The sequence below is a fragment of the Barbus barbus genome, assembly GCF_936440315.1.
Source record: "Barbus barbus genome assembly, chromosome: 6".
NCBI lineage: Eukaryota > Metazoa > Chordata > Actinopteri > Cypriniformes > Cyprinidae > Barbus > Barbus barbus.
In genome coordinates, this window is record NC_136734.1 from 9611742 (window position 1) to 9639673 (window position 27932).

General features: G+C 39.1%; 2 protein-coding genes across 2 annotated transcripts; one reads left to right on the forward strand and one right to left on the reverse strand.

Annotated features, from left to right (window-relative positions):
- Positions 1 to 12909: 12909 nt before the first annotated feature.
- Positions 12910 to 15737, forward strand: LOC306871040 (putative defense protein 3). Its single transcript, XM_079418703.1, has 5 exons — positions 12910 to 13173; positions 13625 to 13737; positions 14086 to 14195; positions 14369 to 14433; positions 14564 to 15737. Exons 1-5 carry the CDS (start codon positions 12981 to 12983, stop codon positions 14668 to 14670), a joined length of 588 nt encoding a protein of 195 aa, XP_079274829.1. The 5' UTR covers positions 12910 to 12980; the 3' UTR covers positions 14671 to 15737.
- Positions 15557 to 27299, reverse strand: LOC306871039 (ADP/ATP translocase 2-like). Its single transcript, XM_079418702.1, has 4 exons — positions 26948 to 27299; positions 24808 to 25294; positions 17192 to 17332; positions 15557 to 16359 (listed from the first exon to the last, which is right to left on the reverse strand). Exons 1-4 carry the CDS (start codon positions 27056 to 27058, stop codon positions 16202 to 16204), a joined length of 897 nt encoding a protein of 298 aa, XP_079274828.1. The 5' UTR covers positions 27059 to 27299; the 3' UTR covers positions 15557 to 16201.
- Positions 27300 to 27932: the final 633 nt, after the last annotated feature.

Below are 27932 nucleotides of genomic sequence, written 5' to 3' on the forward strand. Positions count from 1 at the left end.
GAGTTCACTTAAATGTGGCAAATACTCATATATATATATATATATATATATATATATATAAACCTTTTTCCAGGTTTATTTACAAATTTTGCCTTGTAACATCAAAGTAATGAAAGAAAAAGTAACCGTTCTAAAAATGTACAAAAAACTAGAATAACATGAAGTCATCAGTCCCCTGATTTCATATTTTGCAGAACCACCTATTCCTTTAATTACAGCCGTTAATCATTTTTTATATGTCTGTACTAACTTTGCACACCTAGATGTTTGCCCAGTGCAATGGCTTGAGGATATGAAGGTGAACATCCTTGAGTGGCCAAGTCAGAGCCCTGATTTAAATAACATAGAAGATTTGTGGACGAAGAGAGCAGTCCATTGCACTCACCGTGGAATTTGACTGAACTTGAGCAATTCTGCAAGGGGAAAAGATATTTCCCAATCTAGTTCTACAACTACATGCTGTTTTCCTCAAGCAACCATCTCTGATGTGAACTGGGAACTTCGGAACATTCTGATGAAGCACAAGACTGCAAATCGAGTCCATGTGGGGAAGAATGATATTCGGAAAGAGCAATCAGAACTCCTTAAAAAGGATTTCAGTGAACTCTTTGAAACACTTCAAAGATTTGAAGTTCAGTAGTTCATCAGTGGACCACTCCCAGCAAGGAGAAACTAACATGTTTTCACGGCTGCTTGGGCTGAATACATGGCTACAACGAACCTGCAGTACAAAAGGGGTCAACTTCATCGACAACTTCAATATTTTCTGGGGCCATAGACAACTGTTTAAACTGGATGGCCTCCACCCAAAAAAACTTGGTGAAAGAGTGCTAAAGGACAATATCTATTTCTCCCTCTGTCATCCTTCAGTGGTGTGTGCCAATCCACTCAGCCTCAATGGCACACACGCACACATGGACAAGTATGAGTGACCACAGGACTTCATATCAGCTTCAGAGTCATCACGTGGTTGACACATCCCACAAGGACACTGATAAAGCCACACAGCCAAAACAAGCGTTCCTCATGGAAACTATCCCGACTGAACCCTGCCCACAGAGCTCATCACAAACAAATTGTGACATACTACAACAGCTCCAAGACTCAGCACCCAAGGACAACTTTCTGGAAAACAGCCAGGGAAGCCAGGACAACATATCACCGCCACCAGAAACACCAGAGCCCATCTCACCAGACACATTATCCCTCTCTCCAGCATCTCCACTTCTAAGCTTCTCACAGAAAATGGAGGAACTGGTATATGCTGGCATCAAACTCTCCCACTCTTTTGCTGCAAGGCCCCAGATATCAACTAAAAAATGGCGGGCCCCACAACCACCAAAGACTGCAGGCCCAGCTCTCCCTCCTCCTACTATGAGAGCTCTCCGACTGCTGCCACAACGCCAGGGCCCAAACCCTCCTCCATCGGCTGTAGGTGAACCAAAAACAACCGATAACAGCTCTCAGTGATATGGGTCGGGTCCCCGCTATATTAGCAGCAACGTTCACAAATGTTTACAGAACAAGCGGGAACCCAGTGTGCCTGTAGCCTTCTCTATTTCTGTTTTATCACGTGATAGAAAGTCTAAGGCCTTCTCAAGCCGTACTGCTGACCCATCTAATCTGCGGCCTATAATGCGTCAATCTAAAATTGCTGTAGAGACAAAGTGTAATTCCATCAAGTTAGCATTTTTAAACATTCGCTCACTAAAACATAAATCATTTCTGATCAATGATTTAATAACCACAAACAACCTGGATTTTATGTTTCTAAATGAAACATGGCTAGAAGACAGCTGCAGTGCAACAGTCCTCAATGAAACAGCCCCTCCTAATTTAAATTTTATAAGTGTCTGCGGGACTGTTAGGAGAGGTGGAGGTGTAGCTGCTCTGTTTAAAGATGTTTATCAATGCTAGCAAGTGTCATTTGGTCAGTATTTGTCTTTTGAATACCTAGGTATTGTGCTGAAAGGTGCTCCACGTATTCTGTTTATCTTTATTTACAGGCCTCCAAAATACTCCAGCCTTTGTTGAAGAGTTCACAGAACTGTTATCAGTGATTTCACTGTTTTACTATTGCAGGGGATTTTAATATCCACATAGATAATGCAGAAATCAAAACTGCAAAAGAAATTATAACTGTTTTAAACACTTTTGACCTGATTCAGCATGTGCATGGACCCACACACAATCGTGGACACACTCTAGATTTACTCATCAGTACAGGTCTAAACATCTCATCCATTGTTATTAAGGATGTAGCACTATCTGATCACTTCTGTATTTTCTTTGATATATTGATCTCTGTTACCACTGAATCTAAATCCGTCTGCCAGAAAGAGATGCATTAATGAGAACACTAGTGCACTTTTTATGAAGGCTATATCTTTAACACCAAGCTGATCTTCTCCTGGATTCATTTAACTCAAAAGTTAAGAATGTTATTGATGATATTGCTCCGGCAAGGGTCAGCAAGAAGACTGACAGAAAAAAATAATCTTGGAAAAAATCAACAACAGTTCAGAGTATGAAAAGACAATGCAGAAAAGATGAGCGGATGTGGTGGAAGACGAAACTCGAAATTCACTATAGCATCTATAAAGACGGCCTTCATGCTTTCAATGTGGAACTAGCCACAGCTAGACAGACATTCTTCTCAAACCTTATAAACTACCTTAAACAACACTCGCACTTGTTTTGCTACTGTGGAGATACTGACCCCCCCTCCCAAAAAAAGAATACGCAGTACCTTCTTTATCAATTCAGAAAGGCTGTACAGCAACCTGGAGAACAACTAGACATGTATCAAACTAGACTCAGAATGCCGATGTTGACTGCGAAATAAAGGCACATTTATATTCTAAGCCCATAAGTGGCGTTGTGGGGGATTTCCATTCTGCTAGAGTCGTGTGACGTCATCAAGGATTCCGGATAAATAGGCTGTGAGGCGACAATAGTAGTCTCTCTCTTTCTGTGGCTCCGCTTCACATTGTTCTTGCAAGCGTCTCATTTATTTTTGTTTTTCGTTATGCTTAGGTTTAACTTGTAAAATTGTGTTTTGATATGTGATATTCTTTTTACGTATCAGTTGCGGGTAGTATTTATATTATTAGTTCACGTTTTGTTTATTTATGTAAGAACTGAGCGAGGGAAGCAGGTGTCCGGAAGATTCACCTATTCTTATTTTTATTTCGGAAGTCAGGTAAGAGCTTTGTTCCGAGAACAGGTGTAGCTATGAGTCTGTTTTCTTAGCTTTCCTACCCGTGAGCTGACTATTTATTTCCTTGTTATTATTCATTAGATTGATATTAAAGATAAATATTCTTTGTGAACTGTTGTGTATTATTTTCTGAAGGTTTGAGTTGAATACCGTAAGTGAATTAAATAAGAGGCGTCTTGAAATTCACATCAGGTATTGTGATTCTTTTCATATGTTCGGCCTGTGTCCTTTATTTAATTGTTTGAATTAACGAGCCTTAAAATGGTTACGGGCCGTAACATATTTGGGCGTTCGCCCGGTATTGATCTTGATTTTGTGTGTTCTTTTTTGATCGGCTCATACTTTAATTTGTTAACTTGTAACTTTGTTGAATCACAGTCAATTGATGTGAATTTTGGCTTGTGTAGTGCTTTTTCGTTTTTCTCTTTAACCTGAGACGTTTATCAATCATGTTTGAATTAACAAATTTTATTGCGAAACCAACGCAAGCTGAATTGTTCCAAATCAATAGGGTTGACCTTATGGAAATTTCTGCACATTATAAGGTTAGTTTTCGTAATATGCAGTCCAAACATGAACTTCAGGTTTTGCTTGTTGATTTGTCATATAAACAGGGCGTCTTTGGTGATGAGGAAAAATTGGTAGACTATCCTGAAGTAGATGAGGGTAGTTCAGAAGGTCTTGCTTTGCAAGTCAAGAAGCTGGAGTTGCAAGCTAAAGAGCACGATAGAGTTTTGTTTAAAGAGAGTGAAGAATGGGAGCATGAGAAAGAGAGACGAAGAGAGCGTGAGAAACAAGAACTTGAATTGAAGAAGCTTGAGATGGAATAAGCTTGCCGCCTCAAAGAAATTGAGAGCTCGTGAAAGGGGTGTAACGGATGTTTCTGATTTCTACGTGAATCGTAATATTCGTATCGTTCCTCTTTTTCGAGAACAAGTGGTAGACAAGTTTTTTGCTCTTTTTTGAACGTGTGGCCATCAATCTTAAGTTGCCAAAAACATATTGGTCCATGTTGTTGCAGTGTGTTCTCGTGGGGAAAGCCCAGGAAGCTTATTCTTCTTTGTCAGTGGAAGAGTCTCTTGATTATGAACAAGTAAAAGCTGCCGTTCTTAGAATTTATGAACTGGTTCCTGAGGCTTATCGCCAAAAATTTCGTAATCATCGAAAAACTGACGAGACTTGCGTTGAATTCGTTCGTGAGAAAGAGTCAATGTTTGATCGGTGGTGTGTTTCCATGAAGGTAAAAACTTATGAAGAGCTCCGTGAACTGATTCTTTTAGAAGAATTTAAAAGCTGCTTACCAGAACGCGTTGTAACCTATCTAAATGAGCAGAAAGTTCTCAATTCCGCCACTGCTACTTTAGCTGATGAATATGTACTAACACATAAGAATGCGTTTGGTACTACACAAAATTCTAGTAGCAACAGTCGACGGTATTCAAAGCGTAGCTTTGAACGCGCTCCGTGTGAGGATAAAGTTGCGGAGAATTTTGTCAAGTCCATGTCCTCAAGTCAAGTTGAGCTTTATTGTCATTCCGCTACATGTGAGGACATACAGTGGAACGGAATCTCGTGCCTCGCAGGACCACAGTGCTACATAAATACAGACATCCAACAATGAAGTAAAAAAACACTATAAACCTATACACAACTAACTTACTGACAGATTTTAACTATAAGTATACTATATATAAATATTTACCCTATACAAACGAAAAAAATAAAAGATAAAAAAATACAAACTATACGAATGCTTCACATAAATACTGTACATGTGCAAAGAGAAACATTTTGAGTCAAGCAGCTGGTTGGGGAACAGTGCAGGATTATTTGTAGTGCATGAGCATGTAAACATACATATATTGCTGAGTCTTTTGTGGGATTGTGTACACGCAGCAGTGTGTGTAAAGTGTCTAGTGCACATAGAGGAGAGTGTGTTACTACAGGTGGTTTGTACAGGCCCACTCACCTGTGTGTAGCACACTTCGAATTGCACAAAAAATTTCCATACAGTTTTTTTCTTTGGTGTGGTAAGGTTTGGGGTGGGGGGTGGTCCATATTTCAGGAGGTATGGGTGGTTTGAGTTCAGGGCTCTCACAGCCTGGGGGAAAAAGCTGTTGGGCAGTCTGGCGGAGCGGGCTCTGATGCTCCGGTACCGTCTTCCTGATGGTAGTAGCTGGAAGAGACTGTGGGAGGGATGGATCGAGTCCTTCACAATGCTGTTGGTTTTGCTGGAGCATCGTGTAAGGAAAATGTCCAGGATGGAGGGGAGAGGGGCACCAATGATCTTTGCAGCTGTGTTCACTGTCCACTGGAGGGTCTTGTGGTCAGCAGCACTGCAGTTCCCGTACCAGACAGTGATGCAGCTGGTCAGCACACTCTCAATGGTGCCCCTGTAGAATGTGGTGAGGATGGGTGGAGGGAGACTTGCTCTTTTCAGCCGGCGGAGAAAGTGTAAGCGCTGTTGTGCCTTTTTGGAGAGTGACATGGTGTTGGTGGTCCAGGTGAGATCCTCTGTAATGTGCACCCCCAGGAATTTAGTGCTGCTGACTCTCTCCACAGTCGAGCTGTCGATGATCAGTGGGGGGTGGTCAGCGGAGTTTCTCCTGAAGTCCATCACAACCTCCTTTGTCTTCCCCACATTGAGGGACAGATTGTTAGTGCCACATCATTCAGCCAGCTGTGCCACTTCCTCTCTGTAGTGCGTTTCATCGTTGTTGCTGATGAGACCTACCACTGTTGTGTCATCAGCAAGCTGAACTTGGCAGTGCAGTCGTGGGTCAGCAGTGTGAATAGCAGCGGGCTGAACACACAGCCCTGTGGGGCACCTGTGCTCGAGGTGTTGTGGCCGACACAGACTGACTGAGGTCTTCCGGTTAGAAAGTCCAGGATCCAATTACAAAGGGAATTGTTAAGGCCCAGCAGGTTTAGTTTATTTATGAGCTGTTTTGGGATTATTGTGTTGAATGCCGAGCTGAAGTCAATGAACAGCATTCAAACATAGGAGTCTTTATTTTCTAGGTGGGTAAGAGCCAGGTGGAGGGTGCAGGACATTGCATCGTCCGTAGAGCGGTTTGGACGGTATGCAAACTGGAGCGGGTCGAGTGTGTTGGGGAGGCTGGTTTTGATATTGTGCATGACTAACCTCTCAAAGCACTTCATCATGATTGCAGTCAGTGCTATGGGACGGTAGTCATTTAGACAGGACACAGGTGATTTCTTTGGTACAGTATGATTGTTGTGGATTTGAGACATGTGGGGACGACTGCCTGGCTCAGCGAATCAAAATACCTTTTGATCGTGGGGCTAAACTTCGTAGTTTTTCTCCTGGTGATAAAGTGTTAGTGCTGTTGCCAGTACCCGGATCTGCACTACAAGCTCGTTACTACGGTCCATACCAGGTGAAAGAGAAGGTGAGTGAGCTTGACTATGTGGTAATGACATCAGATAGGAAGAAAAAACTCGTCTGTGTCATATTAACATGCTTAAGCCGTACTTTGAGAGACAGCCAGATCTGTCTGGACATTACGGGCCACAACTGGAAATCTCTGAACAACAAGCAGTGGGAATTGAACAAAATGCAGCGGGTGCTGTCAACGCCTTACATTACAATCATGAGCGGCAGAGTGAATTTAAAACCACCAGCAGATGGACGTCCAACACTCAGTGTAGAAATTGTGGTGGAAAATATCCACATCAAGGTGTTTGTCCAGCTAAAGGAAAAGAATGCAGAGCATGCGGAAAGTTGAATCACTATGCAAAAGTGTGTCGTTCCAGCATTAAGAAACCCACTCTGCAAGTTAAACATAATGACCCTTAAACAACGCAACAAACCACAAAGGGTCAAGCAAGTCGCTACAGCATGCACCAGCCACACACAAGATGATTCATCGAGCAGTGAGGATGCTTATGTGTTTGTTCTGAACAGCAATACATGCCAGCAACAGCCTCAAACACAAATTAACTTAAATAGCACCAAAGTTACAGTTCTGACTGATTCGGGAACCACTGTAAATATTATCAGCAAAGCAGTGTTCAACATGTTCACACCCAAGGCACAGCTCAGAGCAGCGACAATTAAGATCTTTGCGTATGGCTCTGACACCATTCTGCCTATCATTGGTGTATTCCAGTGCAATGTTCAACCATCACATAGCACTACAGAGACCAAGTTTTATGATTTTCAGAATGATGGACACACCCTTTTAAGCTATGGAACGACACAAGAGCTTGAACTGATAAATATCACCAGTGCTGTTAATTATACAAACACCGTCCGCACAGAAGCTGATGAACTTGTCGAAAGCTATCCAGAACTGTTCAAAGGAATAGGCAAACTTAAAAACTTCCAAGTGAAGCTGCATATCAATCCTGACGTCCAACCTACATGTCAGCCACATAGACGAGGGCCATTTCATATTCGAAAGAAAGTAGAAGTTGAGTTACAAAAGCTCGAAAATGATGACATAATAGAAACAATAACAGGTCCAACACCATGGATTTCTTCAATTGTAACTCCACCTAAAACCAAAAAATCCTGATAAAGTCAGGATATTTGTTGACATGCGCCAGGCCAATACAGCCATCAACGTGAGCGTCATATAACATCCACCATTGATGATGTCATACAAGAGCTGAATGGTGCAAAAGTCTTCTCAAAACTTGATCTCCGAGCTGGTTACCATCAGCTGGAACTTCACCCAGACAGCCGATACATTATTCATCACACACCTGAGACTAAGGAGATACAAACGCCTAAATTTTAGCATATCTTCTGCAGCGGAGGTATTCCAGAATCCCATAGCGCAAACACTGCAAGGCATAAAAGGAGTAAAAAACCTCAGTGATGATATCATCATATACGGCGTCTCACAAAGAGCACACGATGAAGCTCTCCGAGCTTGCATAGTCAGTCTCTGCACTGGCAACCTATTAAGTTCCGTATCATTTACAAAATATTATTACTTGTGTAGAAGGCCCTAAATGGTCCTGCGTACCTAACTTGTCTTCGACCACGCTACAATCCAACCCTCTCCCTAAGGTTGCAAAACTCAGGACTTTTGGTAGTACTTAGGATAGCAAAGTCCACTAAAGGAGGTAGAGCTTTTTCACATTTGGCTCCCAAACTCTGGAATAGCCTTCCTGATAACGTTTGGGGTTCAGACACACTCTATCTGTTTAAATCTAGATTAAAGGCACATCTCTTTAGCCAAGCATTCACATAATGCATCTTATAATCTTTTACTGCAGTTATATCTGATCAATTGTACATTATTATTCTTTAACTTGGGTTGAACAAATAATTTTTGCTTAGCTGGAACAGCAGCTATGCTAATTATGTCTCTATTTGTTTCTCTGTTTCTGCCACGGGATTAACATCCCGTGGTAACTAGGAATTACAGAAGCGTCAGTCTGGATCCAAACTTTAAATGATCTTAGATGACCGAACACCTGAGAAAAGATAATGCCAACCCCTCAGAGGACGCCAATGCTCAGACAACATACAGAATTACCAAATGTTGCCATAAGTTAAATATATTAAGGTTCTGCAATATATAAATATGTTGTGGGAATTTAATTCCCTGTAGAGCTGCTTTGCAACGATTTGTATCGTAAAAAGCACTATACAAATAAACTTGAACTTGAACTGGTCTTACACTTAATCGTGAAAAGTGTGAGTTTAACAAGCACAGACTTGAGTTCTATGGATTTATCTTTTCTGCCAATGGCATCTCAGCAGACCCCAAAAAGGTTGCAGCCATTCTACAAACCAGTGATCCCAAAGATCCTGGGGAAATCCGAAGCTTACTCGGCATGGCAAACTACTGTTCAAGGTATATACAGGACTTTTCAACGATCAGTGCACCTCTTCGTGAACTGACTAAAAAGGGCTCACCATGGCAATGGGGTGATACGCACAAGCAAGCTCTTCAGCAACTCAAAGATGCTTTAGCCAGTGCCACCGCCATGTCCTACTTTGATCCTTAGAAGGACACTGAACTCGTTTTCGATGCTAGCCCGGTTGGCCTTGGTGCTATTTTGTCTCAAATGCAAAACGGACAAAAATGCATCATTGTATACCCCAGTCGTGCACTCAGTGACGTTAAAAAACGATACTCACAAACTGAACGCGAAGCTCTAGCTATTGTATGGAGCTGTGAGCATTTTCACTTGTACCTTTATGGTCATTCTTTTACTCTAGTAACCGACCACAAGCCCCTAGAACTGATATGGAATAATCCAAGATCGAAGTCACCAGCCCGAATTGAAAGGTGGGGCCTCAGTCTCCAGCCGTACCAGTTCAGAATTGAGTACAGAAAAGGAACTGACAATCCTGCAGACTTCATGTCCAGACACCCTGTCTCATTTGAGATAGAACACAACACAAGGGCATCTAAAGTAGCAGAAGTATACGTCAATTTCATGGCACTGCAAGCAACACCAAAGGCCATGACACTAGAAGAGATAAAAATGGAGACAAAAAAAGATGCTGTTCTTCAGCAGGTCTGCTCACACATAAGACACAACTCATGGCACAAGAATGCTCATGACCCACTCTTCACAGACCCTAAAACACTACAGAAATGTCACTTCCGAGCTTACAGTGTCATCGAATGATGATCTCATACTCAGGGGTTCCAGAATAGTCATACCCTCCACTCTAGAGCAAAGAGTATTACAGCTTGCCCATGAGAGCCATCAAGGCGTCGCTAAAACAAAAAGTCTTCTGAGAGAGAAGGTGTGGTTTCCTAATATTGATCGAAGAGTCGAGGCCATGATCACAAATTGCATTGCTTGTCAGGCAAATACCCCCGTCACCCATGTCGAGCCGATTCAAATGTCTGAATTGCCAGAAGCACCATGACACAATCTGAGTGCAGATTTCTATGGACCATTATCAACTGGGGAGGATCTGCTGGTCATTATAGATGACTACACATGGTATCCTGTAGTTAAAATTCTTCACACTACCTCAACAACTGCAGTAATACCAGTTATTATATTGATTATATTGGGATTATATTGAATATTTACGATCAGAAATCCTGATGTGTGGGGGGAATCCCGAGGACAAACGCACGTATGATCTCCAGATTATCACGTGAAACGAAACAATATCCAATCAGAAAGCAAGCTGACCGAAGACTGAAGCATAACAAATGCAGTCATTTCGCGGCACAAAAGGATTTTGACACCATCATCGCAATTTCTTCCTGCCATTACCAAAGACTGGGACTTTAAATCCTTAAATCTGTTCTTTGAATAATTTGTAATTATTTATACTTGTTTAAGGAAATGTAATTTTCTTATTGCTTTTCCTTTTTTATTTTATTTTATTTATTATTGTTTTTTTGTTTATTATTGTATTTGATGTAATTTATATGTTATTGCCCTTGTATGTTATTTGTTCTAAAATTGTAATTAAAATTTTTTTATATATTGTTTATTCTCAAGTCTCCAGAGATTTATGAGATTTCATGTGTTCACAGTCGGGACTCTGGTTGATCAGTTGGTGTGTGGTGTGTTGTCTTTGTCACATCGCACCACACCACACACTATAGGAGCAAAACGGTTAAATCTAGGAATTTTTTTTTGTCCTTATGTTTGTGGTCTCTCACATTTTGAAGATCTTATAAGAAAATCTTTTATTGTGTACCCAGCATAATTTAATACTACGTTTGTGTGATATCTGATACCAGCAAAGTTTGTACCATATACTGTTTTGATCATTTACATTGTTCAATCATTTAAATTTAAATAAAGAATAATTCTGAAAGCTGCTTAAACTGCTTACAGGAGATCCGATAATTTAATATGGCAGTAGTAACGATGTATTTATTTAATGAGATGGTTATTATGTTTTCAAATATAACGATTTCAGTACATCAATTCAAGAAATGAAGTGATTTTTCACGATATTTCTTTTGCTTGTGTACTAAAATATTATAAATTGATAATAGCCATAAGAAGTTTACATTTTCCAAAATTACCTCATAAATATGAGGTGCATTTTTACAGTTGAGACACCCATTCTTAATGCTCTAAAGCTGGCCAACCATTGTTTGCAAATGTAATAAATTACAAAATTACAGTTTTAAATAATTACAGTTTAAAAATAAATGTATCTATCTAATTATTTATTTAATTCTGATTCAGTTAAACAAAATAGGAACAAATATTTAACACTAGAAAATATATGGCAAACAATACAAATGTAAACATAACAGTAAAAATGGCTTATTTTCATCACGTGGACCTAAAAAATATTCCCATAAAGTTAGAATTTACTGGTATTACTATACTTGTGGGGACATGTGGTAGGTAATAACAGTACACAAACACACATAGCCTCTGTATGCATTTTATTTTCTATGATTGAACTGTTACTGTATGTACATAGCAACCTATAAAGGGGGTCTCAATTGTACCCACTTTACCACCTTGTATATTTCTTAAAATGCCATGTAATCCTTTTAACATTCACGTGAGAAAATATGTCCATTAATAATAGACACTTGAAATATCACAAATATCATTTTTTGAACAAAATTTGTGTAAATGTGACTTTTATCCTATTATCATAACACTGTACAACTAAACATTATGTGAAGCAGCAGGGCACCAATCCGGGTACAGTTGATACACCGTGTCTCAACCGTACCCCACTGACATGCTCACACGTTTCTCTAGATTATGAAAAAACCTTGCATGGCTCAATATCATAAAATATGTCCATTTTTAGAGCACAGAGTAACTTTTGCAATGATATATGTTAAGTTTAACAATCATAAAAGCATAATAAGCTATTCATTGTGGAAAGGCCATGGTGAAATGAAACTCTCACCTTTTAAAAATAAAAACTTTTGCCGATATCTTCGGAGTGGAAATACGCACACATTTCAAATTTCCCATGATCAAAGAGAACACTAATACACACGTGTGGAGCAAAAATCATGGCTCGGGATTCTTGTGGACGCAAGTTATTAAAGGTGTTTCAACTGTACACGTCTCAAATGTACTCAGTCTACTCCCTACAACAGTAACTCTCAGGATGTACCTGTTAAAACAGTTCACCTTTTAAGTAAAACATGCCACAAGCAAATATATTTATTAAGGTTTAAATGATGACGTGATTGAAATTGATCAACATGAACACCTCCAAAAAAACACATTCACTCCAACTGGTTTAAAGTCATTGCAAAGGTAAATTACTATCTTCATTTATTTGCATTTGCAATTTCTCTGATATTTTGTGATCGCTAGTCTAGCTAAGCCTTCAGATACTCTTTGAGATCACTGTAGGTCTAATTAAAAACATAGGTTTTAGCATTTAATGTTTTATAAATGACGTTAATAAAACGCAAAGCAAAACAAAAAAGGTCTTTTTACCAAAGACCCAATCTTATATGCCACCACCCAAACATTACAACAGTAGGATAGAGAATAAACTGAGCAAGGAAAATGTACATTTTCCATGCTCATTTGCTTGCTTACAGAGGATGTCTTTGTTTCTTTGTTCAGATCAATGACTTTTTTCTTTGAAAACCATCCCACCTGACACCATGTGAATACTTTATGCAGGGGAGGGGCAGGGTGCTATGCTGGCATGAAATAGCCATTTTTTATGCAGTTGTGACTCAGCAAAAGTGCCTTTCAAAAGTTGATTGTCTGCGGCATGATCTGAGAAAGCGTGTATAAATTAGTTGTGTTGCACTGTACGATTGCAAATAAGCTGTTGAAAACGCCTGTTTCAGGAATCATGGATGCTGTGTTTTTTGGGGTTGTCATTCTACAAGTTTTGACATCTGTTCTGTCCTTTCCAAGCGGGGCACCAACTTCAACTTGTGTGGATATGATGCCCAGGCATGGAGGGATACAGCCCAAGCCAAACCCTGCTCCATACACCATCCATCCAAGCAGCACAACTTTTCAGACTGGCAAACCCATCACAGGTAGGAGACAATTTGGATAAAGCAAATATTATGGGGTCACTGATGTTTTAAGATACATTTTGTAAATTAATTCATGAATTTTTCCAAGATCTGCAAGTCTGAATCCAAAGTTTACAGAGTTCTTACAATACTGTTATGTAATTCATAATTGCATACAAAGGAAGTGTTATAATCCTCTCAATCAAAAATGTTGAATGTGTTGTCCATAAATCTATTTGGAAACAAAACTTGGAGATTACTTTTCTTTTGCTTTGCTCTGTTTTTACTTGTTTTTAATTGCATCTTAGTCTACACAAAGTTTGTGATACATTCAGGCCAAATTCTGGGAATATTTTAACTGTGTTTATAAAAATTATTAAGTAATTTAATTTAATGCATGTATATCACTTAAAATGAGGACAGTGGTGATAGCATCACTGGTTTTAATGTTTGTTAATTTGTTGTTTGTCAGTTGTAATCAAAGGTCCAGACTATAGTGGCGTGCTCCTTGAGGCTCGCTCTGGATCCGACTCAAAAGCAATAGGAACTTGGCAGACACCTCCAACTAACACAAAGTTCTTAGAGGTACGGCTTTGGAATGTGTTAAGTTAAAAGATTATGTTTCTATCGTACGGCAATGTTTATATCTGATATGTATTATGATCAGATACGATTCAGCTGACACAAAACCCTTTTTTATAATTCATAAATGTCAAACTGCCCCCGTTACAAAAATTAAAGTTCTTTTCATAGTTGCCACAGTTAACACTAAGTTGAATAATTATGGAAACTCCAATCAGGGACTACATATCTGGTCATTCTATAAGATAAAATTTTATATATAACCAAACATTCAGAAATATGTTATTTGGTATACCAACAAGTGTTTTAAATTTGGTAGTTATAGTTACTGAAGGTTGTACACTTCCCTAGTGTTCAGGAAACCAGCAAGGCGCAATCACCCATGCCAACACCAACATAAAAAGCAACTCCACCGTCTATAGCTGGATTCCACCAGCTACAGCCAAAAATGTCTTCTTCAAGTAAGAGTGAATCTCAAATTCATACTGCATGACTGTACTAATGATGTAAGTTGTAAGTTTGTGCAAAAGAGTCATTTGTATGCTAATACTGTTGTTAATTTTAGATTAGAAGCCCCCTAAATAATCCATAAAAATGATCAAAACACTTCAATATTTGTCCACATATTTCTTAGGGCCACTGTAGCCCAGCAGCGCACTGTGTTCTGGGTAGACGTGATGTCTTTAACTTTGACTTCCAGTGAGTAAATATTGTTTTATACATTTTATGTAAAAATAAAAGGCTGTCACAAAGTATCAACATTTGTACATGCAAGGATAATCCATGCACCATTTATTAAACAGTTTGACTTTTGTCTCCTAATTATCAGGTGAAGGAGGAACATCACTTGATGTACACAGTAGTGCTGAAAGGATTGTCACACCTGCCCTGTTACTTCTTGTCCTGCTGGCAATTGTTCAATACCTAGTTGCTTAAGAATGATCAAGACTGATTAAATTATACTAGCTCAGTTACTCCGCATAAAATATTTAACCAGTATTAAACATTTAGACACACATTTTTATTTGCCTGACTAAATAAAATAAAATCAAAATAAATAATGTAATGCACAACAATGTTTTATTGTGTTTTGGGTTTACTTTGGGTTTTGATTAATGACTAGATGAATGTACATTATCCCTTGCACATAAATCAATATCACTCTGGTGATAAATCAGTAAAATTATCCTGCTGAGTACACAACAATTTATCAAACAAATGGACATGCACTAGTTATTTGAATTAAAACTGATTTTCTTTAAGAAAATCAACTAGTATTTTTATGTATGACATCATTACAAAATACTATTTTGTTGTGTTTGTCTGACCAATGGAAGATGAAAGGAGTGTTTGGGATACAGGCACTATTTTTGCAATACTACTACTACTATGCTAATAATAATAAATTGATAGTTCAAATATGCCATTTTCTAAAGTTAGAGATTTAAGTGTCATGGTTGACATTTTAAGGTCAGTTATGGAACATCGTTATTAAAGACACAGAAAAGTTCATTCATAACTTCAGTGCTGTATTACTGTAATAGACGTTTAGACAGATGACCCACTATAAGCTGCAGCTTGTTTAAACCCAGGAACCAGAGTTCCAATCATAACATTTCCCTTAAAGTTGCTTTGGAATAATGTGGATTGTAAAAAGCATTACATTTAAAGCAATTTAATTGAACTGAACAGTTGCTTACTACAAAGTATACTCTCTACTGTTTATTTCAAAGCATCTGAAACCTCTCAAACAGTAATATGCTGTATTGTATCTACATCAATATGTTGCATGTTTGATTCAGAAAGTTTTCTCAAAAGTATTAGTACCAACTTTTAATCAGAGTTTAAGGCTTTCTTCCCTTTTGACAAAACACTAAGAACAGTCAAATAATAAACAAGAATTTGAATAAAACATAACCATGTTGTATGTCCAGAGGTGACAGCTCAGAATATGATAAGCTATGATATGATAGGGACAAGTAATAAAACAAAACACACTATGGAAAACGGATTCCAATTATTGTTTATTAATAATAATAATAATAAAGTGAATAATATGTTGCACTGTTCTTATATCACCAAGATTTGTGTCTGAAATAAAATTCAATTCAATTTTAGGTTAGGTTTGGAAATAAAATGAACAAAAACACTGTTAAAATATAAATATATCTCAGCTTCTGGTATTGTAAATCAAATTAAGATTGAAACAACAACAACAACAACAAAAGACTGCAGCTGTATTACTTCCGGTTCATTCATTGCACATGCAGTTGTGTAAATCAGGGAAGATAAGAAACATTTAAGAAAAATAAATAAATAAATAAAAGAAAATCATTATAAACACATACACATATACTGTATTATCTTTGATATAACTACTAGTACAACACTTGTCAGGCTTCACAAGTAAAGCAAGAGTCCATTCACAATACACAACTTTTTCTTCAAATAGTGAATTTTATAGTGTTTAAATGATCTTCTTGAACTCGTCGTATAGAACCAGGACGAAGGCTCCACCCATGCCCCTGAGCACATTGGGCCAGGCACCCTTGAAGAAGGCTTTCCCACCCTCATCGCGTGCAATCTTCCTCCAGCAGTCAATAGTGCCGCTGTACATTATGTCAGCTAGAATGAATTAAACACTTAATGGAATAGTGCACCCAAAAAGGAAAATTTGAAAAACGTTTACTCACCATTGAGCCATTCAAGATGTAGATTTGATGTAGAACAGATTTGGAGAAATGTATCATCACATCACTTGCTCACCTCTGCAGTGAATGGGTGCCGTCAGAATGAGAGTCCAAACAGCTGATAAAAACACAGTAATCCACAAGTAATCCACACCACTCCAGTCAAACAATTAACGCCTTGTGAAGCGAAAAGATGCATGTTTCTAAGAAACAAATCCATCACTTTAAACTGTCACTTCTGTCCATAAATAACACTTCCTCCAATGAAAAAGTCCATCCCCTGTTGTTGTCTCACATCAAAATCCACCAACATATTTGTTTAGAACAGTTTTGTTCTGCTCTCACCTGTAAATGGTGCTTGATCTGTGCATATTTCCCATACTGATTCAGACTAGATGACTTTTCACTTAAAAAACAATATTATAGATAGAAGAATCATATTTTAGCTGGAAATGACAGTTTGAATTTAAAAATGTCTTGATGAATTTGTTTGTTACAAACATGCAGCTTTTCACTTCACAAGATGTTAATTGGTGGACTGGAGTCATGTGGATTATTTGTGAATTATTTCATTCACTGCATAGGATCCATTGGTGAGCAAATGATATGTTACATTTCTCCAAATATGTTCTGATAAAGTAACTCATTTTCAGCATATTTTCATTTGCTTCAACATCATATTAAGACTGAACTGAGCCAAATATCCAAAAAGGCCTATGGATTTTGGATGGAACATGAGAGAAAACAATTGTTGGATATTAGGCTACCTCTTTTTCGTCCAGACTGCATCATCAGACGACGACGTACTGTGTCAAAGGGATATGATGTGAAACCAGCAATGGCAGTGACTGTGTGAGCAATAATCCAGCTGACAAAAATATGGGTGTTATTTGAGTCGGGAAGCATGCCTGTAAAAAACGGAGTAATAATTTACAATTAGTTGCTTAATAAAATAAAACACATTTTTAAGGTGTTATTGTCATGCAGTATTTTTGTTTTTAGTGTGGATAGACAAATGATTAAGATTAAGTCAAATAATTTTCATATTTCCACAAGATCAACAGCGCTTCTCATCTTCCCTTCCTCCCTGACTCTAAAGCACAATTTCACCATCCAGCTAGGTTCATCAACAATTACCCTATCAAGTTCGGTCAGAAATCTCTTGAGTAATCTTGGATAATCAGCTGAACTTCAAGGACCACATTGCAAAGACAGTTCGATCATGCAGGTTTGCATTGCACAACATCAGGAAGATCAGGTCCTTCTTAACGAAGCATGCTGCACAACTTCTTGTCCAGGCCCTTTTCTAGGCAGAACTAATGGTCTTCTGGGTGGACTTCCTTTATGTACAATCAAACCTCTACAAATGATTAAAGGTATAGTTCACCCGAAAATGAAAATTCTGTCATTAATTACTGACCCTCATGTCATTCCAATCCTGTAAGACCTTTGTTCATCTGCGGAACACAAATTAAGATATTTTTGATGAAATCCGAGAGCTTTCTGACCCTCCATAGACCGCAAGGGTCCTACCACGGTCAAGGCACAGAAATGTAGTAAGGACATCATAAAAATAGTGATGTCAGTGGTTCAACCATAATTTGAGAAAGCCACGAGAATACTTTTTGTGGGCAAACAAAACAAAAATAATGTCTTTATTCAATGATTTCTTCTCTACCAGGACAGTCTGTCACCATTATCACAACTCAGGGGTCAGAGAGCTCTTCAAAAAAAATCTTCATTCGTGTTCTGAAGATGAACTAAGGTCTTACAGGTTTAGAACGACATGAGGGTGAGTAATTAATTACAGAATTTTCATTTTGGGGTGAACTTAGCAGCATAATTGGTCATCATACCTCTCTCTACTATGCACATGAACGTTTAACTGTTAATAATAATAATAATAATAATAATAAACATTATTTTATGAAGCGCCTTTAAAAGCAGCTTCTCAAAGAGCTGAACACAATGTAATAAAATACAATACAAAATCAATAAGCAAATGCAATATTTAAAAAAAAATTCTTAAGTTGAACTTTAAAACCATCATTATTCTGAACTCCCCTAAGTTCAAGAGGCGAAGAATTCCAAAGGACAGGGGCATAAGAGAAAGCCTTGTCACCCATAGATCTTAGACGTGTTTGAGGAGCAACCAACAAGTTTGACTGAGAGGAGCGCAATCTACGACTAGGAGTGTATGGATGCAACAATTCTGTGAGGTAATGAGGTGCCAGGCCATGTAATGCTTTAAAAGTAAGCATCAAATTTTTTAAATCCACTCTAAACCTGACCGGGAGCCAGTGCAAGGATTCTACTGGAGTAATATGACTGCCAATCTTAGTCCCAGTTAAAATCCTGGCGGCTGAAGTTTGTACATATTGCAGTCAAGACATTTACAAATATGATTAAAAGATGAATATGAGACAAAACTACAGAATGTCACATTTTATTATTGGGTGATTCAACACATACATTTTTTACCAGCTAAGAAGTTCAGCACTTTTAGAGTTTCATCTCCTTATCTGATGTAAGCATAAGTATTGGAACAGTTGCCTCGCAGGTCTTTCTAAATGATCACCTGTGTCCTGTTGCATTCATTCTTCAGATATTAAAAGCAGGGAATGTGTCGTATCAGTTATATCCATTACTTCTGCATTCTGAATCTTGCATTCGATGATGACACACACAAACCAGTATGAAGATGAGGGAGCTGACTTTGAGTGAAAAGCAAGCAATTTGGATGCTAAAAGAAAAGAGGTAGTCAATTAGAGCTATAGCAAAAACAAAGGGCATGGAGAAATCAAGAGTTTGGAAACCACCAGCGACACCAGCAACCAACAACTACCTGATCGGCTGAGAAAACAACAGTAGTTGATGACAGACAAATCATAAAAGCTGTGAAAATGAATCCTAAAAGACGTGTCTGTAAAATCACCAACAAATTCCAGAAAGCTGGTGTGATGCTCTGACAATCTACTGTCCTCAGGAGACTTTGACACAGAATTACAGATGCTACACAGCAAGATGCAAACCTCTGACCAGCACCAAAAATAGAAAGGCAAGATTAGAGTTTGCAAAAAAGCACAAAGGTGAGCCAGAAGAGTGTTGGAACTGTGTTTATGGACCGATGAGACAAAGATGAACCTTTATCTAAGTGATGGGAAAGCAATGTGGAGAAAAAAAGGGAACTGCAAATGATCCCAAGCATACAGCCTCATCTGTAAAGCATGGTGGAGGTGGTGTCATGGCATGGGCATGCATGGCTTGCCTACCAAAATTCAAGAAAATGCCACCAGATACATTGGGAAGTGCTTAATTTGGCATCAGGACAATGACCCAAAACACCCTGCCAGTTCAGTAAAGGAATTTATAAGGGCAAAGAAATGGAAAGTCTTAGATTGCCCAAGTCAATCTCCAGATTTAAATCTGATTGAACATGAATTTCACCAGCTGGAGAGGAGAGTAAAGACAGAAACTCCCCAAAACAAGCAACAATTGGGATTGGCTGCATTAAAGGCTGGGAAAAGTATTTCAAAGGATGAGACCAAGAGACTGGTGATGTCTATGGATCACAGACTCACTGCTGTGATTGTGCGCAAGGGATCTGCAACTAAATAATAGCTTTTAATCTTTTATATCTGCCTTATGTTCAACTGTCCCAATACTTATGCTCACATCAATGAGTGGGATGAACTCTAAAAGTGCTGTTCTTTTTATTTGGTAAAACATGTATGTGTTGAAACGGTTAATAATAAAATGTGACATTCAGTAGTTTTGTCTCATATTCATCTTTTAATCATATTTGCAAATGCCTTGACTCCACAGCCAACAGAGCAATTTTGTCTTTACTGTTCCAATACTTATGGAGGGCACTGTATATAAATTCGGAATGGATTATGAGCGCACCCCTATAATCACTGGAAAGCTGTTATTCATGTTATTGTAGATCATCGCAATCTCAAAGTTCACTAAAAATAATCAAATAATCACTGCACAATTAATCTCTTATTTACATCATGTCTGCACTTTCTTTGTTTTAAAGAGAGAATTCGCGAACTTGTAGAACTCAGCAGAGCTTAATAGGGTAGAGTAGGGGGAAATGCACCCCTTAAGGATTGTGTACATTTTTAGTTAAATGTGTTCAGAGAAGTTATCATTATTTTAGTGACAATGACATAAATGACAAACAAAGTATGAAAAATGTCCAGAGTTTTCATGTTATTAGATTTTTAACAAAAATTAAATTTGTGCCAAGGGGGCGTTTTACCCCACCTATGGGGCAAAAAAACCCTATGGGTGGGGTAAAATGCCCGCAGTCTGACAAAGTAACTGCCCACAGTAATTGCCCATTGCCCTCTGTGGGCGTTTTACCCCACAGACTATGTTTGAGAAAAAAATTATGTCATTCTGAAAATATAATTATATTTTTATTAAATAAAACATACTCTCTATCTACAGGTCCTACTGTTCTCGTATCACATATAACTGTGATGTTCTACAAAAAAACAAGCTTTAAAACACTTTTTTTCTTACTGCTAAAAATTAGATCATTTACTATGAAATCAGTTTTCTTTCCAGTGCATCACCAGTGTAAGCTTCATGGTGAAAACTTCTACATCACTCTTCTCAACGTAATCTAGCTACTATAAAAATGTATCTTGGCATTATCTTGTGGTTATTTCGGGAAAATCAGTAGGGGGGCGTTTTTCCCCTCTCTACCCTAACATTTTTGGGGTGTGTGGGTTGCGTTCATGAAACAAAGATATGTCTGTGATTGGCTATATTGCTCATCGCTGCTGCAAACACATAGTGAACAGAAACATGACCAGTGGATGAAAAGTTCCGAACTGCAGATTGACAGGATTTTGTGATGGTGTTTTTGCTGCGGGTCTAACAGTTAGCAGGCAGTGCTCCAGTATATCCATATGTCGACATGTTACTTAATTAAATTAAATAAACACGAGGTAATAATAATAATAATTCATTACATTTATATAGCGCTTTTCTGCTTTTCTAAGCACTCAAAGCGCTCTACATTGTGAGGGGTGGTGTCTCTTCATCCACCACCAGTGTGCAGCATCCACCTGGATGATGCGACGGCAGCCATAGTTCGCCAGAACGCCCACCACACACCAGCTTACTGGTGGAGAGGAGACAGAGTGATGAAGCCAATCAGTGTAAGGGGATGATTAGGAGGCCATGATGGTCAGAGACCAATGGGGAAATTTGGCCAGGATGCCGAGGTCACACCTCTACTCTTTTCAAAAGACATCCTGGGATTTTTAATGACCACAGAGAGTCAGGACCTCGGTTTAACGTCTCATCCGAAAGACGGTGCTTTTTTGACAGTATAGTGTACCCGTCACTATACTGGGGCGTAGGACCCACACAGACCGCAGGGTGAGCACCCCCTGCTGGCCTCACTAACACCTCTTCCAACAGCAACCTAGTTTTCCCAGGAGGTCTCCCATCCAGGTACTGACCAGGCTCAACCCTGCTTAGCTTCAGTGGGCAACCAGTCTTGGGCTACAGGGTGATATGGCTGTGTAGCAGCAGCCTGCTAAAGGCTATATTTTAATGTCTGATGGGAAAACGACTACACCATTCTTCAAAGCACATTTGGACACAGTTGTGTGAACTGTTCTTTTTGAATTCTTTCATTCTTTTTTTATTTATATTATTTTACTCTATTTTTCTCTGTTCTCAGAAGCACTGCTGGTGTGTGATAATTTGTGTGTGAATCCTGGTTTTTCTGTTGCTCTATATCCTGCTGTTTGCACATTACAATAAAATATTTGTTTGTTTTTTAATGTATCATCACATATGCTTGTCCATCTGTTTTTTTTATACTAATTTATTATTGTAATTTTATCAGTTAACAGTTAATGTTCGGATAACGAGCAGTGGTTGTCGGTTAGGGAAATTAACTGAAATGACCATCCCTACTCTCTCCACAGGCTACCATTTGGGGCTCGCATCAAGTTCAAGACATTGATGTTTATGTATAGATCAGCCACGGGCTCAGCACCCTCCTACTACTTCCACTCGCTTTTACGAGTCTACATCCCCTCCAGAAGCCTGAGGTCAGTAAGTGAGCAATGCCTCATAATACCATCACAAAAGGCACAAAATCACTGTCCAGAACATCTTTATTCACTGTTCCTTGCTGGTGGAATGCTGACAATCCAGAATGCAGAATCTTTGATGGAATGCCGAATCCTAATATTCAAGTGACAGCTGTAAACTCATCTTTTCTGTTGACATTTGACTGCATAAACAACAACAACAACAACATTGCTTTCACTTTTCCTTAATCCCTCTCTGTTCCAGCTTGTACTAATTTGAAAGATGTCTGGGCAGCTTTGTAGTGGCAGTGCACCCATGTGGAATGTCATACTGGCAGGAAGAAAGGTTGCTAAACATCAATATTTCTGTCATGACAACTCTTGGAGGGATTGGCATAGTAATGTTAATGTGTTTGGTTTTGGCAGATTAGATCTGCTATGCTGCTGCTGCGGCAGAGCAAGTACCGAGACTTGCTTCTGTCAATACATCCACGACATGCTGCTGTGAGCATGTAAGAGATACTGCTGCTGCACATATAACATATGAATAACCCCCATATATATGTTTAACTTTTAAGTTTCTCTTTTATTATCTCCTTTAGGAGAATTTGCATACTGTGACGAGGTATTTGCATACCTCCCCCCTAATATCATCACCACCCCATCCCTTATTTGCCGCCCTTCACCAGGCTCCTGACGGGAGTGGGTGTGTGAGAGAGGAGGGGCGCTGAAACAGCCAGGGCTGGCGGCGTGTGATGAGGCGCACCTGATGTGAATAGAGCCTCATCACCGCCGCCGTTTAAATGCCGAGCGCGCCTCTCCTCGAGAGACCGGTCTCTTCCCCGTGCATGCATGCTGGTGTCCTCGTGGGTCCAGGAAGGGAGCGTTGAGGGAAGAACCCGCCGCCGCCAGAGACGCGAGCCGCCGGACCCGCAGTCCGGTTGATACCGCACCCGTGGTACGGCCGTCAGGCCAGGATGCCGGGCCGTGGAATCCCGTCGAGCTTCGGAGGATTAGGAGGTAGACGAAGCCGCTAAGCCGCCGCGCCCCGGACCTCCAGACGGGAGCGCGTGCGGCCACCGGACTCCGCCCCTTTCCTGGACCCTTCCTTCTCGAACACTGCCCCTCCTTCACGATCCCCTCAGCTAGACGAGGACACCAGATTCCACGTTTATTTTGGACACCTTTTCCCCTTGGACACTTATTTTGATATTTTTGTTTAATAAAAACCTCTCCGAGGCCTGACGCCACGCCCACTGTGTCTGTCGTTTGCTCCTCCCGCCACAATACATACATTTATATGGCATACGCGAATCACCCCGTAGCAGATCTATACAGGTGGAGGGTTTCATTCTGAAGTGCGCTGGGACTGCTACAGCAAGCATTAGCCAATGTTGAGCAGCGAGCTCATTGGCCACCGATGCAGGAATGTGCCAATCAGCTGTGCCATGTGATAATGATATCATTATGTCAGATTGAGTTAGACCTATTGGACTGTGCCATCTAGGTTTTCATGCCAGAACTTTGTATTTAGTCACTGTTTGGAATCCTGGAAGCTTCTAAACGTATTTATATAGAGTTGTAAGGGCCCAAGAACTCAAAATGTGTCCCTTTTGTTTCCTAAGGATTATTTTTATTATTATAGACCAAAGCACTGAAAGTGCTTGCTTTTCATAAGGATGATAATTTTTCATAATAGCATTTGTGTAATTAGGTTATATGTTTGATCATGGGCACTGACCACATTGATGGCAGCAGAAAGTGTGGCACTTACAACAGACTTTGAAATAGCAGATTTAACATTCCTTGATTCATGTTACACAGAATAACTTTTTCAAGCCCATGGATTCAGCCTAGGGCAGCACTTTTTTTCCTAATCACATTCACGGTTTCTGCTCTCTCAGTAAAGTCTGCAATATTGGCCAGATTTTGTTTGTTTGTTTGTTTGCTTGTTTTTACACATTTTCATTAAAGTGAATCGGTAACAAACCTCTATGATGGACTGAAATGCATCCAAACATATGTTTCTATAACATTATTTGCAATTGTGGTTGCTGAATAAATGCACCTTCGATGCTGTTGTAATAGAAAAGCTAACCGTGGGATAAAATAAATGTTCAGTGCAATAATTCTAATGAACTGTGAGAAGATATCACTCAAATTAAATTTTTTTGATTAATAATCACAATAATAATTTGAGCAAAATAATTGTGATGTTCAGCCTTAGCTCTGTCCCTGATGTTAGATATTCTACTCATGGCCCTGGAAGTCACAATTAAGGGGCAATCTGCCTTATGCCTACTCCTAATAAAACCAACCTTTTGCAGTGTCATAGATGCCAAAGTAAGCCGCCCTGTAGATGATGATGCCTTGCACAGACACGTTGAAGCCCTGATACAAGCCTCTTAGACCATCAGACTTGAAGATCTTTACTAAACAGTTTCCAAGGCCTGTGAATTCTCTCCCTGCACCAGCTTTTCCAACATCAGCAGCCAAACGTGTTCTGGCAAAGTCCAGGGGGTAAACAAAGCACAGAGATGTGGCTCCAGCAGCACCACCAGAGGCGAGGTTACCAGCAAAGTACCTCCAAAACTGGGTACGCTTGTCAACACCATCCAGAAAAATCTTCTTATACTTATCCTTGAAAGCAAAGTTGAGAGCCTGTGTTAGGAAGTACCTAATGACATTGGCCAAGTTGCCTCTCCAGAAGGACAAGAAGCCCTGCTCCTTGTGAATACGTACTATACAGTCTACAATACCTTTGTATTGTTTGTCTACTGTAATTTGCTTGCTGGAATGCTGGATCTGTAAGAAAAGGGTCAAATTTGACAAACAATTTATCGATCAATCAATTTTTCAAGTATCACTACACAATTTAACCAATTCAAATTATTGCATGACCTTTGTGTTACCAGTTATGAGACACCAAGTTGTCAGTCAACATTTCAATACCTCTTCAAAACATTTATTGGTAAACTTTTTCAGAAAAGGGCAAATTTTAAATGTTTAGATCTGCTACCTTTATCAGCAGTAGTATACTAATGTAATTAAAACCAACAGACATAAACTAAAGGCCAAAACGTTTTCAGTGGCATTGGTGGTTTTGGTTGCAACCCTCCATGAGGCTATTAGGCCTGCCTTGCAAATAGATAGAAATATATTGGAAAATATATTGAAAAATTGGGTCAAGTTGATCGCTAACCAGAATAAAATAACTCAGTGTGTGTGTACATTTAACAGGTAGGCCTAGTTATATTTACCTAACGTATGTCGTGTTAAACATTTATTGCCTACAAAGCTTATTTAAAATGCAAAATATTTTTCATGCATGACAAAAATTTGTGTAATATATCACAACAAAACAACTGAGAATGCTATGTGAGAAGCCATCTCACATAGCATTCACTAATGGTCTTGATGAAGAGTGTTTCATGCATAAGTAAGTAACGTTAAGTCATAATAAGACCATCTCTGGTAAAGTTGCACATTTTCATTTGGAACAAAGTGTTGTGTCCCCTTCTTACAGTCCAAAAACACTGCTCAAAATTTGTAATGGGTTGTTCTTGATTATAATATTTTAAAGAGTTATACAAATTGATCTAAAAAGAAAAGTAAAATAAAATAAAAGATTCACTGAAAAGCCTGGGGGGAAAAAAATCACAAATAGAAAAATATATAAATAAATTGACCACATAAATGATGTTTTCATAACTGTTAGCCTTGAATATTGTTACTAAAATATCATGTATCCACAGTCCATGTTAAATCTAAACCTAAGCTTAGAAATGACCTTACACCAATGGAAACTGCGAGTCGATAAAAATCTTGATTATAGTTTGTTTTGCTGTGTGATGCCGTCAATATGCAGGGTGCGGGTTGTGGGTAGTCTCATATGTACTTGCAGAAACATATTTTGTAGATATTATAATACGGAGATACATTTCTATAGCTATGACTAATTTTAAATTGTAATTTTGTCTGCCCCTTAAAGGGGTCTTACCATTTACATGCTAGCCTATGACCAGCCGAAATAAATAAACTACAATGTACGCACAAACAAAGAATGTCTAAAACGCACATGCATGTTGAATAATAACGTTTGTTTTAACTTAATGCTCTTTAACTTAATACAAGAAGCTGACTGGTTGCTTAAATAACATTAACAACAACCTTGAAAGAGTGCACGGTTGTGTGAAAAAGATGATTGTGGAAGATGCGTTTGTTTCTATAGAAAGAATTACGGCTCCTGGCATATTTTTATTTAATAATCATCATTGCTCCAACTAATTTTTATTATAAGATAAAGTTATACAGCATCATTAAGAGCATGATCTAACATTAATGGACAAGAGCATATTTAATATTAACAAAGAGAAAAAAAAAATCATACCTAATTCATAATGTAATGCATGTTACACGTGCGAAGAGTAATCTATTCAAGTTTGTTGTAAAGCCTACCTGAAGGAGCAGCTTGACTCTTTCTATGGGTGCAACAGCAGTTTCGGAGATCGCAGCGGCTATTCCACCGGCCAAAAAGTCCTGGGCAAATGAAATAGCGGTCTCACTCATTGTGGCGTGATGCTGCTGGCTAATGACCGAATTTATAGATGTTCAATGACTTTTCTAAGGCCCTGACTGCGAGATACGATGAGATGTCTGTTCTTTTGTTACTGGCCCATCTGTGCTTTAAGGAGGAAACCCGACCTCTGTTCGGAAATATTTGGTGTCTGCAGGCTATTCGGTTGCACTGCCTTCCTGGAAAAACCAGTTAGATCAGCTAGTCAACCAACATCATCAGCACTGATCTCCTGGGTGATCAGAGGTTCTCACACACGGGAATGGAACATGAGAAACCAATCAAAAACTGATTAAGATGCAGGAACCTATCCGATTGGTGGATCTCACGTTAGTCCCTGGTCCCCTCTATGCTTGTGTGTGAGGCCGCACCCTTTTTTTGAGACAGCACAGAATGAAAGTTTCTAAGTGAAGCAAAGTGACATATGGCCAAGTGACCCATACTCGGAATTGCTCTGCATTGCTCATGCTCACTACCCCCACCTACGACATTTGATGTCGTAGGTGGGGGTACATAGAATTTGTTGAGTTCTAACAAATTCTAACAGGGAGCAGTTGGGGGTTCGGTGCCTTGCACCTCAGTCGTGGTATTGAGGGTGGAGAGAGCACTGTACATTCACTACCCCCACCTACAATCCCTGCCAGCCCGAGACTCGAACCCGCAACCTTTGGATTACAAGTCCGACTCTCTAACCATTAGGCCACAACTTCCCAGAATAAATAATATGCTGCGCACAGAGCCAGAGGAAAGACATTTCATTGAGTTCTAACAAATGTAAAATAATTGCAATTATTTTAATTTAATTTAATTTATTTTGCAATTTATTGCTGAGACTCATTGTGAGGGTGATATCCTGTTACAGGGAGT